Below are 12586 nucleotides of genomic sequence, written 5' to 3' on the forward strand. Positions count from 1 at the left end.
CCTACAGCCCCCCATCATCTTCCCCCCCTGGCACCCCCCATCCCTCCTGCACAGTATCCCTCCCCTGCCTACAGCCCCCCATCATCTGCCCCCCCCCCCCGGCACCCCAAAATCTTTTGTCTCCATGTTTTCCGTGGGGGCCAAATAACGGTGCAGTTTCACCTACAGACCCTGAGAGTGCGGGACAATACCAGGTAGTACCCCCCTTGCCCATTATTACCCCACGCCCCAGTTATCTGCCCGGGGGGGTACATACTGTACAGACAAGGTTATGCCCAACTTCCCATTGTGGTGCCCTCACTGCTTGTTCCAGATGTGCCAGCCTGGCGCAGGGCTTGTGCCCATTTTGTAACTGAAGGTGCAGGGGGCACGGGCATAGATGTGGGTATACGGAGTGGGTATGGGCACAACAGGCACAGTGAGGCAGGGGTAACAGACAAGGAGCAATGCCACCCATTGGTTATTCTAGTAATGCCATGAAGCCAATGGCTGTGCCAGTATGTTCCTCAGCAGGTTGGCAGCTGGGTGCCCACGTGTGCCCATTGTCTTCCCACTCAGCTAAACTTAGCGCTGCCCGTGTCACTTACAAGGAGAAGCTCAAGGGCCCATTTGTTATGGAGACTCGGAGCCATTAATAGATCCGCAACAGAAGGTCCCACCTCACAGCTAATTACCAACTGGTGCCTGGGGGGGGGCAATAAGGGATCTGGGGAGCAGAAGGAATGAGCTGGGTGTGCCAGGGGGGCAGTGCAGCTAATTACCCACTGGTGCCGGGGGGGGGGCAATAAGGGATCTGGGGAGCAGAAGGAATGAGCTGGGTGTGCCAGGGGGGCAGTGCAGCTAATTACCAACTGGTGCCTGGGGGGGGGGGCAATAAGGGACCGGGATATCTGGGGAGCAGAAGGAATGAGCTGGGTGTGCCATGGGGGCAGTGCAGCTAATTACCAACTGGTGCCTGGGGGGGGGGGGGGCAATAAGGGATCTGGGGAGCAGAAGGAATGAGCTGAGTGTGCCAGGGGGGCAGTGCAGCTAATTACCCACTGGTGCCGGGGGGGGGGGGCAATAAGGGATCTGGGGAGCAGAAGGAATGAGCTGGGTGTGCCAGGGGGGCAGTGCAGCTAATTACCCACTGGTGCCTGGGGGGGGGGGGCAATAAGGGACCGGGATGTCTGGGGCAGCAGGGTGCTGGGGGGGCAGGGGAAGGGGCATGACATGCACATAAGACGTTACAAAAACATTTTCTTACAAACCAGGGGGGGTAAAGTGACCCTGTGGCCCCACATGGGGGGGCAGTGCTGGGCAGTGGAGAGGAGGAAGAGCTGAGCTTCCCTTTCCTTGTTTGGGCGCCCAGCTTATTGCCCCAGTGAGGCATGCTGGGAGTCTCAGTGCTGTACAGTGTATGGCCATGCTCAAGGTCTGCAGATTTTGCTGGGCAGTCTGGCCAACTTGCACCATCTGGGCCATTCTGAGAATCAGCCCCGGGTGGCATTAGCCTTATAGTGGGGTGAGTTTGCCCAGTGGGAGGAGCTTGTGAGAGCGGTGCAGCTGCCTGTTTGTTTGCCTGCCCCGGGCCCCGGGCCCACACCCTGTACTTTATTGCTAGTGCCCCCTGCCGTGCCTTTCATAGGGCCCCCGTATAGCATTTCCCTATACACAGCTGCCCATAGTTACCCCCTGCTGAGCCCTACCTGTAACCTGCCCAATGTGGGGCAAATCCCTCACTCCTGCCCCCTCATACAGAGTAGCACCGGGACCCGCTGTTGTGCAACTACAACTCTCATTTGGGGAAACTTTCCCCACTTGCCCTCTATGTGTCTTATTCCATTAGAGGAGGGGCAGTTAGGTGCCGCTGACAGCTGGGCAGGGGGGGGGCAGATCCTTCCCTTCTGAGAAGGAGGTCATAGGAATGTCCTTGGTATTTGGGAAATATTTGGGCAGGTTTGTCAGCTGTTCCCCCCCCCCAGTCCCCCCCACACACACGGGGGGGAGCAGCCGCACTGGGGCTTATTTAGCTCTAATGCCCAGGCACATACGTGGCACAACATGGAATTAACCCCTGCTATAGGGAAATGGGTCGGGGGGGTCGTGCTACTGGGGTCCTTTGCTATAAAAGGGGGGTTAATGTATAAAGTGCACAAAGCACCCTCACTATTTGCCCCCAACCCGGGGCCCTATGGCTAAAGGCTGTGTGCTGTTTGCACCGCTGCTTTCATCTGCTGGGGGTCTAAATGCCCCCCCCCCCAGTCTGTTATGATCTATGGGGAACGCTGTGCCAGGGGGCACAAGGAGCACTGACTCCGCCTCTTGGGGAGGAGCCCTATGGAGTGTTATGTTCTGGGAGAAACCCCTGGAGGCTGATAATTGCCCCTGCCACTGTTGCACTGGCACACTGGGCACCATGACTGGTAGGAAAAGGCCCTATAAAGGCAAAGTGGCTAAACCGACTGGCAGAGTTAGAGGGGGGCAAGCTCGGGAGGCTGAGGGGTTGGGCAATTTCCTACTGGGGCAAAAGGCTGTGTGGTGAGTTACTGTACCCCCCCACTGGGGCAACTTGGGACCCCTTGTCACCCACACCCATGGGAAAATACAGCCCAGTTGTACTGTGGAGCTACTGTAGCTGTTCTGGATTAACAAAGTGCCACCCTGGCATCAACTCCTGGCACTTCTGGATCAGTCTGAGTGTCTGTGTTGCTTAATGTAACCGGGCACCCCAGGGGCTTTTAGTTCCCTACAGGGCAGCCCCTTACCCCCTTCTGTAGGCACCAGTGTGTGGCACCCAAACCCATTGTGCCAGTGTGTGGCACCCAAACCCATTGTGCTAGTGTGTGGCACCCAAAACCACTGTGCCAGTGTGTGGCACCCAAACCCATTGTGCCAGTGTGTGGCACCCAAACCCATTGTGCTAGTGTGTGGCACCCAAACCCACTGTGCCAGTGTGTGGCACCAAAACCCATTGTGCCGGCGTGTGGCACCCAAACCCATTGTGCCAGTGTGTGGCACCCAAACCCATTGTGCCAGTGTGTGGCACCCAAACCCATTGTGCTAGTGTGTGGCACCCAAAACCACTGTGCCAGTGTGTGGCACCCAAACCCATTGTGCCAGTGTGTGGCACCCAAACCCATTGTGCTAGTGTGTGGCACCCAAACCCACTGTGCCAGTGTGTGGCACCAAAACCCATTGTGCCGGCGTGTGGCACCCAAACCCATTGTGCCAGTGTGTGGCACCCAAACCCATTGTGCCGGTGTGTGGCACCCAAACCCATTGCCCGGTGTGAGGCACCCAAACCCACTGTGCCAGTGTGCGGCACCCAAACCCATTGTGCCGGTGTGTGGCACCCAAACCCATTGCCCGGTGTGAGGCACCCAAACCCATTGCCCGGTGTGAGGCACCCAAACCCACTGTGCCGGTGTGCGGCACCCAAACCCACTGTGCCGGTGTGCGGCACCCAAACCCACTGTGCCGGTGTGCGGCACCCAAACCCACTGTGCCGGTGTGCGGCACCCAAACCAATTGTGCGGCACCCAAACCCATTGTGCCAGTGTGTGGCACCCAAACCCATTGTGCCAGTGTGCGGCACCCAAACCCACTGTGCCGGTGTGCGGCACCCAAACCCACTGTGCCAGTGTGCGGCACCCAAACCCATTGTGCCGGTGTGTGGCACCCAAACCCATTGCCCGGTGTGAGGCACCCAAACCCATTGCCCGGTGTGAGGCACCCAAACCCACTGTGCCAGTGTGCGGCACCCAAACCCATTGTGCCGGTGTGCGGCACCCAAACCCACTGTGCCGGTGTGCGGCACCCAAACCCATTGTGCTAGTGTGCGGCACCCAAACCCATTGTGCCAGTGTGCGGCACCCAAACCCATTGTGCTAGTGTGTGGCACCCAAACCCATTGTGCCAGTGTGTGGCACCCAAACCCATTGTGCCGGTGTGTGGCACCCAAACCCACTGTGCCAGTGTGTGGCACCCAAACCCCGGTGATAGTGGCAAGTAAAACATAAGAGGTTCCAGTTCCCGTGCATTTATTGTACAAACATACAGAGCCCAATATGGAGGTGATGGAAGGAAATCTAAGGGGGAAACCTGCATTTTGCGCCCCCTTCCAGGCACCTGTATCCCTGGCACCCGTATCCCTGGCACCCGTATCTCAGGCCGGATTTACTCATTTTCTCCTTTCTGTAAAGAAAAAACAAACAGCCCAGTCAGTGTGACGGTGCCTCCCAGCAGGACCAGTCATGCATCTGAATATGCCAGTGTGCCGGCTGGCACCAGTGGGCAGTGTAATGTGGTACATCAGGGGTTCCCTAGTAACATGCCCGGTGTTCCAGGAAAGAGTTAAATGTTCCGGTTACCTTGCCAATGTCCCGGCTCTTGGCTCGGAGCTTGTTGACCTGGGACTCGGCAATGTCGGCCCTCTCCTCGGACTCCTCCAGCTCGTGCTGCACCTTCCTGAAGCGCGCCAGGTAGGCATTGGCCTGCTCCTCCTTAATATGGGCACAGAGAGGGGTATTTAGTAAGGTGGAGGGGTATTTAGTAAGGTGGAAATATCCTTAGCTGCTACATATACATATGGGCCAATGGGGCTGGAAATGGGAGCTGCCATCTTTTATCCAGGATCCCCGGGGCTGGAAATGGGAGCCGCCATCTTTTATCCGGGATCCCCGGGGCTGGAAATGGGAGCCGCCATCTTTTATCCAGGATCCCGGGGCTGGAAATGGGAGCCGCCATCTTTTATCCAGGATCCCCGGGGCTGGAAATGGGAGCCGCCATCTTTTATCCAGGATCCCCGGGGCTGGAAATGGGAGCCGCCATCTTTTATCCAGGATCCCCGGGGCTGGAAATGGGAGCCGCCATCTTTTATCCAGGATCCCCGGGGCTGGAAATGGGAGCCGCCATCTTTTATCCGGGATCCCCGGGGCTGGAAATGGGAGCCGCCATCTTTTATCCGGGATCCCGGGGCTGGAAATGGGAGCCGCCATCTTTTATCCAGGATCCCCGGGGCTGGAAATGGGAGCCGCCATCTTTTATCCAGGATCCCGGGGCTGTTTTTCCTGTCGGCCCCTGTCAGATGTTGCCCCTTGCACCCTCATGAGGCTGGAAGTACAGTAATAGGTGGTCCCTAAGGGTATAACTGCTTTCTACCTTGGCCTTTATTGGCAGTGCTGGGGCTGCTGGGAGCTACGGGGTAGGGTTAGTTTCGGGCAGATTCTAAGCCATTCATGATCAGGCACAGACTTCCATACTAGAGGACTCAGTGGCAGTTCATTGGCCGCTTCCCATGAATAATAACTGAGTCACTGGGGTCCAACTGAGCAGATCCTCCCGTGCCACCAGGAGGCCCCTGTTACAAATGCACAGATATTTCTGAACTTGGCACTGACATACCGACTCCTCAGCCTGCCTCTTGTAGGCCTTGACCTTCAGCTGCAGTTTGTCCACCAGGTCCTGCAGTCTCAGCACATTCTTCCTGTCCTCCTCGGTCTGTTGGGAGAATGGGGATCAGGGGGTTAGGTTGCCCTGGTAGCAGACTCAGCTACAAAGCTACTCCTGGGATTCAGCCTTACCTGGTAGGTCAGTTCCTTCACTCTTCGCTCGTACTTGCGCACTCCCTTGATGCCCTCGGAGCCGCGCTTCTGCTCGGCATCCAGTTCATTCTCCAGCTCGCGCACCTATGATATTATTTCATATTAGGAAACCAAAGCTGGGAAAGAGTTCTGGCCACCTGTAGGTGACAGTCCATGGCCAAGCCCCAGGTGGAGCCCTCACACCTATCACATTGTTGCCCCTGTGTGCTGCAGACAGACTTACCCGAGACTCCAGTTTCTGGAGCTGCTTCTTGCCTCCCTTCATTGCCAGCTGCTCAGCTTCATCCAAGCGGTGCTGTAGGTCCTTCACGGTCTGTTCCAGATTCTTCTTCATCCTCTCTAAGTGGGCACTGGTGTCCTGCTCCTTCTTCAGCTCCTCTGCCATCATGGCAGCCTACAATAGCGCCATTGGGTTAGACAGACCTTGTGCTTTGCCAAACATACATTACCAGGCTCGCCCCTGTAGTATCATACATGCAGAAAACCTTACATCTGTGATGGCCTTTTTGGCTTTCTCCTCAGCATTCCGGGCTTCCTGAACAGACTCCTCGACCTCGTTCTGCAACTGAACGATGTCACTCTCTAGCTTCTTCTTGGTGTTTAGGAGACTTGTGTTCTGAAGGGCACATTAAGGATACACTTTCTAAACATGCTTATTATTGCCTAATAACCATTGAGGTGCTGCCAGCCGTGGCCCTGTGTGCCCGTACCTGTGAGTGCAAGAGCTGAACACGTTCACTTGCATCCAGAAGTTCCTGCTCAGCCACCTTGCGAGACCTCTCTGTCTGTTCCAGAGCTGACCGCATCTCCTCAATCTCAGCCTGTTGCAGGTTATTTCTGCGTTCAACCACGGCCAACTGCTCCTTCATATCGTCTTGGGCCCTGGTTGCATCGTCCAACTGAAGCTGTGTGTCCTTTAAGGTAAAATGGAGGATGGAAGCAGCAGAATATGAGAAAAAAGTGTTCTTGCCATTGTTACTGATCGAAGCAGAACTGGGAAGACCGGCCAACTGTACCTTAAGCTGCGCCTGCACGTTCCTCAGCTGCTTCTGGGCCTCCCCTGCTTGGCGGTTGGCGTGACCCAGTTGGATTTCCAGTTCATTCAAGTCACCTTCCATCTTCTTTTTCAGCCTCAGGGCGTCGTTTCTACTTCTGATCTCCGAGTCCAATGTGCTCTGCATGGTGTCTATGACTCTCTGGGTGTTTCTCTTCAGTTGCTCAATTTCTTCGTCCTTCTCGGCAATCTTCCGGTCTACCTCTGATTTCACTTGGTTCAGCTCCAGCTGGATACGCAGGATCTTGGCTTCCTCGTGCTCCAGAGATCCCTGTATGAGCAAATGAAATACATCCTGCATTAAACAAGGGACTCTACGCGCTCCACCTGAGTGCGTTAGTTATGCAGAAGCCAATCTTGCCTCAGCCTCCTCCAGAGCCGCTTGTAGGTCTCCCTTCTCCTGTTCCACCTGCTTCTTGGCCTTCTCCAGCTCATGTATATTTTTTACTGTCTCTCCCATTTGCTCAGTCAGATCTGAGATCTCCTCTGAAGGAAAAAAGAGTGCAATTTAGTTCTACTCATATATTGGACAAGCAACAGCAATAAGTGGGGCTTTTGGAACATCCCAAACATACGCTGCAAGTTCTTGTTCTCCCGTTTCATGGTTTCCAGATGTTCCAGGGCCTCCTCATAAGCATTCTTCATCTTGAAGATCTCAGTGCTCAAGGAACGGGCTTCTTTTTGGGCTGCTTCCAGCTCAGACTGGCCTTCCTCGTACTTTTGTTTCCATTCTACAAGTACCTGTATAAGAGTGGAGACTTATAGGTGCCACTGGCTTTGGGAATTTATTTTAACGTTCCACCTTCCTTAGACAGTTGCTGAAGAAACATATTTCACTTACCTTATCAAAGTTTCTCTGCTTCTTATCCAGAGCAGCAGCTGCGCTATTGGCTCTCTCCACATCCACCATCAGGTCCTCTACTTCCGCCTGGAGCCTCTGTTTGGTCTTCTCCAAGGAGGCACATTTAGAGTTCACGGCCTCCACCTGCTCCTCTGCTTCCTGCAGGCGCTGGGCAAGTTTCTTCCTGCAAACAGATTTAGCACATTGTTTAGTTTAACCTTATTTCTTTCTACCTTTCTGGGACTTATTTGTCCTTTAGCATCATACTTGGCCTCTTCCAGCTCCTCCGTGCGCTGAATGGCGTCTGTCTCATATTTTGTTCTCCACTGGGAGACTTCAGTGTTGGCCTTGGACAAGGAGCGCTGAAGCTCAGCCTTTGCCTCCTGTTCCTCTTCAAATTGCTCCCGGAGTAAGTCGCAGTCATGGCGCGAAGACTGCAGGGCGTGGGCCAGAGCATTTTTGGCCTGTGAATTTTGAAACACAATATTTACTTTTTTATTTCATCTTTCAGAGTTTAAGAAAAACCTACTGCTTAATATACAGAAATAGGTTTGAGAATGTCAACAATGTATTGTTAGAAGGTCGCTAAAAAGCCTTTACTTTAGATTCCTCCTCCAGCTGTCTCTTCAGTTCCTCAGTCTGCTGGGTAAAGGCCTGCTTTGCTCTGCTCAACTGGGAGATCAGAGACTCCTTCTCTTCCAGCTGACGGGACTGTTCACCTATGGGAAAAATGATACTTTAAAATGAGGTCATGTTGATATGTGAATATGTTTAATAAGTTAAAGAAACATATGTTGAGTATAGCAGATGGTACAGCTAGCAATAGCCAATATGCCTTCTCTAGTATCCTATGGACAGACATACGTACCGGTCTCAGTCTGCAGCCTGGCCTTCTGCGCAGTGAGGTCATTAATAATACGTTGGTGCTCATCATCCCTTGACTTTATCTCACTGAGTTGGTCCTCAAGCACACGGCTCACTTTTTCAATGTTGGCCTTCAAGGAAATAATAACCATATTAGGACAGGGACAAGTCTAGGTCTTGTGTCTAACACAACAATATCAGTTGTTCTGGTACCTTTGACTTGGAGACGTTCTCTAAGTTACTTGCAAGGTCGTCAATCTCCATCTTTAGTTCGCTCTTCTCTTTCTCTAGCTTCTGTTTTACTCTCTGCAGGTTGTCAATTTGTTCCCCCAGTTCGGCAACGCTATCGGCGTGCTTCTTGCGCAAAGCAGCGGAAGTTGCTTCATGCTGAAGGGTGGACTCTTCCAGGTCCCGCCTGAGTTTCTGGAATTCAGCTTCCCGTTTCTTGTTCATCTCAATCTGGGCAGATGTTGCACCTCCAGCCTCTTCCAGCCTTTCACTGATCTCCTCAAGTTCCCTGGATAGATCAGACCTTTGCTTCTCTACTTTAGCACGAGCGGCACGCTCAGCTTCTATCTCCTCCTCAACCTCCTCTATACGGGCCTAGAAGAAAGGAGAGCTGTAATAGCCAAAGGAAGAGAAATCATTTTGCTTAATTCAATAACACTGTCCCACCACTGCTACATACCTGGAGTTCCTTGATCTTCTTCTGCAGTTGGGATGCCAATGTCTGCTCATCCTCAATCTTTGATTGAAGCTGACTCATTTCAAAGTCTTTTCTGGGTTAAAGAAGAGGGGTTTTTAAGCATATAAATAGTTTTATCAAGCTAATGATGGTTTATAGACAAAAGACACTCACTTTTTTAATTTTTCCTCTGTTTGCTGTTTGTCATTTTCAAGGTCCATGATGGTCTCCTGAGACAACTTCAGATCCCCTTCCAGCTTCCTCTTGGCTCTCTCAAGGTCGAGACGGAGTTTCTTCTCTTGCTCCAGGGAACCTTCCAGCTGTTTATTCAGAAAATAACAAGTCAGTGCTGCTGTAGGTTTCCTATGGTGATTTCAGGAATTCTAATTGTTGGTTGCACTTACATCATCCACTTGTTGCTCCAACTTAGTTTTAGCCTTTGAGAGAGAACTGACTTTGTCCTCTTCTGCCTGAAGGTCATCCAGTGTTTGCTGATGTGCCTCTTGCAGGGCTTTCTTCTCTTTGGTGATCCTTGAGATGTTCTCATCAAGACCTGCCATTTCTTCAGTGAGGTTTTTAACCTGTATACGTTGAGGGGAAGTGGATCAATCATTTTTGCTTTTCCTAATAAAGCCCCAAGTGATTGGATAGCATCCCTGTTCCACTTACCTTGTTTTCAGTGGCATGCTTTTCCTTTTCCACTTTAGCTAAGGTCAACTCCAGATCATCAATATCTTTCTTCAGCTCGGAGCATTCATCCTCCAGTTTTCTCTTCTTGGCTGTTAGCTCAGCATTGCTTTCCTCCTCATCCTCCAGCCTCTCAGTCAGCTCCTTAATCTTGGCCTCCAAATTAATTTTGTTTTTGATGAGACCTTCACATCTCTCTTCTGCATCAGCTAAGTTTTCAGACTCCTGCAGAGGAAACAGCCATTATAGGTGGCCTTGTGGCAACACAACGTATCACTTCCACTGACTACTTGTTCACTTACACTTTGACACTGCAGTTGTAGATCGTTCTTTTCCTGCAGAAGAGCCACCATCTTCTCTTCTAGTTCTTTCTTCCTTGCATCGGACTTAGTCAGAGCTTCCTTGGTTTTCGCAAACTCCTCTTTCATGTTTGCCATCTCCTTCTCAGTCTCTGCGCTCTTCAGAAGAGGCTTGATCTTGAAGTACAACTTCATCCAAGGCCAGTGCTTGACATTCATAAATGCCCTGACGTTATACTGGATGACATATATGGCGTCTCTGTTCAACAGCGGAGTAAATAACAATTAGGAAAAATAGAAATATAATTTTATTTAACCTAAATATATATTTGAAAATTGTAGCAAGACCTTCTCTCCACCATCTTCTTGAATTCCACCCTCATTAGGAATCCTCGGCACAGGGCCTGAGTCTTTGTTATAATTTCTGCCAACTTGTCATCTCGCATTTCTTCCAGGACACCCAGAAGGCCAGCTTTAAAGAACACCTATTGACAATAAATCACTCGCTTAATGCAACTAGCAAAGGGTCTTTCACTCTTATGATTCTAATGTAATAGAACACACGACAATTGCCCAGGTTCAGTAACAGTAGTGAAACTACAGCAGGATTAGACCCTTAAGTCTAATAAGGAATAACAGTGTACCTTGGTGTGTCCGAATCTGTACTGAGTGTGATCAATATCAATAGAAGTCAGCAGTTTCTCAGATGCCTTCTTGCTGTCGATAAATTGCCCCTCTGGGATCGCATTGGCATTTAGGATTTTGTATCTGTACCAAACATCCCCCCAAAAAATGTATTTTAGGAAAACAGTTACAGCTGAATGTCTTTTAGCTTCCACTTACTGCTTCTGAAGTGTAACTGATTTTTTTGGGGTGGGGAAAAAATCCCTAGGGGGGGACATAAGGTAAACTAAAGCCACTGAATTCTGAATTACCGTTGCTTAAAGTCTGCATAGAGGATTCTGCTTGGGAATCCCTTTCTGCAGATCCTGATACCCTCCAGCACGCCATTACATCTCAGTTGGTGAATGATGAGATGATTCTCCATGATCCCTAAAAAAAAGAAAGGAAACACCAAATTTAGGCCAGTAGGGGGGATTATAATATTGGCACAGCCCAGTAAATATATATATATATATATATATATAATATTCTTGGTTAGGGCATTGTATCAGATGGGGATACTTTACCAGGAGTCTTGGACTCATTGGGAATCAGACAACGCACAAAGTGAGGGTGAGTGCTCCTCAGGTTGGTCATCAGCTTATTTAAGTTTTCCTGTATGGAGAGGGATAAGGGCAATCATGAAGTGGCCACAAAATGTTTCCATCATGATAAAGCATTGGAGTGGTACTAATACTAACTCTGAAGAGTGCAGACACAGTCTGGAAAGATGAACCTTTCTTCTTTTTTCCACTCTTTGCACCATCTCCAGCACCTAGAGAATAAGACAGTAGCTAAAATGGGTTCTTTTCTACAATAAAGGAACAAAATCCCCAGAGAGTTGGTAGAAAAGAATAATTACTATCTGCTCCGGAATAGGAGGAGTAGAGGAAGGACAGGAGTTTAACAGGAGACTTCTGGTACAGCCCCACAACTGTCTCATTCAGTGGGTCCTTGTTCTTGTCCAACCAGCCGCAGATGTTATAGTCCACGGTACCGGCGTAGTGCACCAGAGAGAAATGAGCTTCAGCTTTGCCCTTGGCGGGTTTTGGCTTCTCAAAGTTCTTGCACTTGCCCAAGTGCTGGTCGTACAGCTTGTTCTTGAAGGAGGTATCGGTGGCCTTGGGGAACATGCACTCCTCTTCAAGGATGGAGAAAATGCCCATGGGCTGCAAATAACATCAGGCAGAACCATGAGTTTAAGAACAAGATCCTTGTTTGTGGCTTATACAGAAAGTCAGGAGACACCCACCTTCTCAATGAGCTCAATACAGGCAGCCAGATCCATGCCGAAGTCAATAAACTCCCAATCGATGCCTTCCTTCTTGTACTCTTCCTGTTCCAGCACGAACATGTGGTGGTTGAAGAACTGTTGGAGCTTCTCATTGGTGAAGTTGATGCAGAGCTGCTCCAAGCTGTTCAACTGCAAGCACACAATATGGATTGGTGAGCCAGTGGTTCCTCTACTGGGAGGCCATTCATACAGTAATGGCACAATATCTAGATACTTACATCAAAGATTTCAAACCCAGCAATATCCAACACACCAATGAAGTACTGTCGGGGCAATTTGGTGTCCAACTGTTGGTTGATACGAGCGACCATCCACAAGAAAAGCTTCTCATAAACAGACTTGCTGAGGGCACCGATGGCATTGTACACCTGGGGGGAATGGCTGTTAGTTTCTTGAGAATGTTCCACACTATTTGAGGCTTAAGTTTTTACCACTTACCTGTTGGACAGTTTGCCCCTTCGTGACAAATTCATTTCCAACCTTTACCCTCGGGTAGCAAAGGGCCTTCAACAAGTCGGCTGAGTTCAGACCCATCAAGTAACCGATTTTGTCAGCAACTGCAACGTCAGGATTAATGTATGAGACTTTGCTTCTGAAGGTCCCCATACACGTGA

At 50.7% G+C, this 12586-nt stretch overlaps 1 protein-coding gene across 1 annotated transcript in view; it reads right to left on the bottom strand.

Moving 5' to 3' along the window:
• Nucleotides 1-4005: 4005 nt before the first annotated feature.
• Nucleotides 4006-12586, bottom strand: part of LOC101730386 (myosin-4-like) — a 34311-nt gene continuing 25730 nt past the window's right edge. Inside the window, exons 13-41 of the mRNA XM_031891361.1 lie at nt 12411-12529; nt 12191-12340; nt 11931-12101; nt 11541-11847; nt 11380-11453; nt 11206-11293; nt 10951-11068; nt 10660-10783; nt 10364-10500; nt 10019-10274; nt 9699-9941; nt 9434-9610; nt 9204-9349; nt 9033-9123; nt 8558-8947; nt 8349-8475; nt 8081-8199; nt 7748-7944; nt 7481-7664; nt 7215-7380; nt 7001-7125; nt 6602-6910; nt 6296-6499; nt 6076-6201; nt 5809-5979; nt 5565-5669; nt 5386-5481; nt 4353-4484; nt 4006-4176 (exon numbers count right to left, since the gene is read on the bottom strand). Of these exons, the coding sequence (XP_031747221.1) occupies nt 4159-4176; nt 4353-4484; nt 5386-5481; nt 5565-5669; nt 5809-5979; nt 6076-6201; nt 6296-6499; nt 6602-6910; nt 7001-7125; nt 7215-7380; nt 7481-7664; nt 7748-7944; nt 8081-8199; nt 8349-8475; nt 8558-8947; nt 9033-9123; nt 9204-9349; nt 9434-9610; nt 9699-9941; nt 10019-10274; nt 10364-10500; nt 10660-10783; nt 10951-11068; nt 11206-11293; nt 11380-11453; nt 11541-11847; nt 11931-12101; nt 12191-12340; nt 12411-12529 (4670 nt within the window). The 3' untranslated portion in view covers nt 4006-4158. The remainder of the gene's footprint in view (nt 4177-4352; nt 4485-5385; nt 5482-5564; nt 5670-5808; nt 5980-6075; nt 6202-6295; nt 6500-6601; nt 6911-7000; nt 7126-7214; nt 7381-7480; nt 7665-7747; nt 7945-8080; nt 8200-8348; nt 8476-8557; nt 8948-9032; nt 9124-9203; nt 9350-9433; nt 9611-9698; nt 9942-10018; nt 10275-10363; nt 10501-10659; nt 10784-10950; nt 11069-11205; nt 11294-11379; nt 11454-11540; nt 11848-11930; nt 12102-12190; nt 12341-12410; nt 12530-12586) is intronic.

The sequence above is a fragment of the Xenopus tropicalis genome, chromosome 8 (genome assembly GCF_000004195.4).
Source record: "Xenopus tropicalis strain Nigerian chromosome 8, UCB_Xtro_10.0, whole genome shotgun sequence".
NCBI classification, from domain to species: Eukaryota; Metazoa; Chordata; class Amphibia; order Anura; family Pipidae; genus Xenopus; species Xenopus tropicalis.